Below are 1,837 nucleotides of genomic sequence, written 5' to 3' on the forward strand. Positions count from 1 at the left end.
GTGGGGGCTCCACGGTGCCAGCTCTTCTCCCTGCCCAGGTTTCATCGCCTCTGACATGACGTCGAGGAACTCCAGCACCCAGCTGTGGCTCATCACCCACTACCACGAGAACGGCTCCCTCTACGACTTCCTGCAGAGGACGGTCCTGGACGTGGAGACCTGCCTGGGCCTGGCCTCCTCCATCATCTGCGGCCTCGTCCACCTCCACGTGGAGATCTTCGGCACCCAGGGCAAGCCTGCCATCGCCCACCGGGACCTGAAGAGCAGGAACATCCTGGTGAAGAGCAACCGGCAGTGCTGCATCGCTGACCTGGGTGAGGTGGAGGGCTGGGGGGTGGCACCTCAGGGATTTGGGACCCCAGGGATGTGGTACCCTGGGATGTGTGACCCAGGGATGTAGTGCCCCAGGGATGTGTGACCCAGAGATGTGGTACCCTGGGATGTGTGACCCAGGGATATGGTGCTCCAGGGATTTGGTACCCCAGTGATGTGGTACCCTGGGATGTGTGACCCAGGGATGTGGTACCCCAGGGATGTGTTGCCCCACGGATGCAGCATCCCAGGACGCAGCCCCAGCACAGCACTGACCGAGGCCAACATCCCGGCCTTTTACAGTTAAACTGGAAGATCCTAAAGGTCCTTCCCAACCCCAATGACTGTGATTCTGTCCCATCCCGTCCCCAGGACTGGCTGTCATGCACTCCCAGGGCAGCGACTACCTGGACATCGGCAACAACCCCCGGGTGGGCACCAAGCGCTACATGGCCCCCGAGGTGCTGAGCGAGCAGATCCGCACCGACTGCTTCGAGTCCTACAAGAAGACGGACATCTGGGCCTACGGGCTGGTGCTCTGGGAGATCACCCGGCGCACGGCGGTGAACGGTGGGTGGATCCCAGCCCCGGCGGCTCCGCTCGCTCCCGGCTCCCCGCGAGGCTCTGCTCGCTCACTCTGTCCTTCCCTCCTTCTCTTGTTGCCTTTTTTTTTTTTTTTTTTCCCTCCTTTCCTTCGCCCAGAAGATTAGCTGTAAATTATAAACACTGTAATCTAGTGTCAGCACCCGGCTCCCTGATTAAAGGGCCCATTAGGCTCAATCAGTGCTTTGTTTGTTCAGCGCTGATTAGAAAACAAGCAGCTCCCGAGCTCTGCCTGGAAAGCGGCCACGGCCCGGGACCTTCGGCCGCTGGGGCTTGGCTTGGGAACTCGGGAATGGGGACAGGGATGAGGTCCCCCCGCGCCGGGGAGGAACCTCCTCGGGGCTGCCCGGCCAGCGCTGCTCATCAGGCAAAGCCCATTAGAAGCATTAATTAAATGGTGGGTGCTGGCGGGTGAGGGGGGAGGTCCCCCCAGGCACAGTCTGGCCGGGATAATCTCATTTAGGGCCCCAGGGCTCCCTCAGATTACACATTTACTCCGAATTACCCCGGCCATGTGCAGGGACGATCTCCAGCCAGCTGGGTTTAACCCTTCCAGAATCCCTCCCCCTCCAGGATGGCCTCAGGGTATCAGGGATGGGGGGGCTCCAGGGGACCCCGAGGTTTGGGGGCTACGCCTTGGGGTGCAGGGAGCTGGCGAGGGCTCGGGGCATCCCACAGAGGTTAAACCCTGGCGGGACACGGACATATGGAGGCACTAAGCGGAGATTAGCTGGGCCAGCTGGCCCTGGGGTGACGGCTGGAGGTGGTGGCAGTGCTGGGGGCTGGAGCTGGTGCTGGGGGCTGGAGCTGGTGCCGGAGCTGGTGTTCATGGTGGGGCTGGGGCTGGATTAGTGTCAAGGCTGGAGCTGGTGCCGGAGCCACCAGCAGTGCCAGAGCCGTGCACTCCATGGGCACCATCACC

General features: G+C 61.9%; 1 protein-coding gene across 1 annotated transcript in view; it reads left to right on the forward strand.

The window, feature by feature from the left end:
- LOC103760584 (serine/threonine-protein kinase receptor R3) overlaps positions 1 to 1,634 on the forward strand; it is a 4,414-nt gene extending 2,780 nt beyond the window's left edge. Inside the window, exons 5-7 of the mRNA XM_029965987.1 lie at positions 22 to 314; positions 685 to 933; positions 1,489 to 1,634. Coding sequence (XP_029821847.1) covers positions 22 to 314; positions 685 to 933; positions 1,489 to 1,634 — 688 coding nt within the window. The remainder of the gene's footprint in view (positions 1 to 21; positions 315 to 684; positions 934 to 1,488) is intronic.
- The last annotated feature ends 203 nt before the right edge of the window (positions 1,635 to 1,837 follow it).

This window comes from Manacus vitellinus, unplaced genomic scaffold (assembly GCF_001715985.3).
Source record: "Manacus vitellinus isolate BGI_N305 unplaced genomic scaffold, ASM171598v3 scaffold_129_pilon, whole genome shotgun sequence".
Lineage (NCBI taxonomy): Eukaryota > Metazoa > Chordata > Aves > Passeriformes > Pipridae > Manacus > Manacus vitellinus.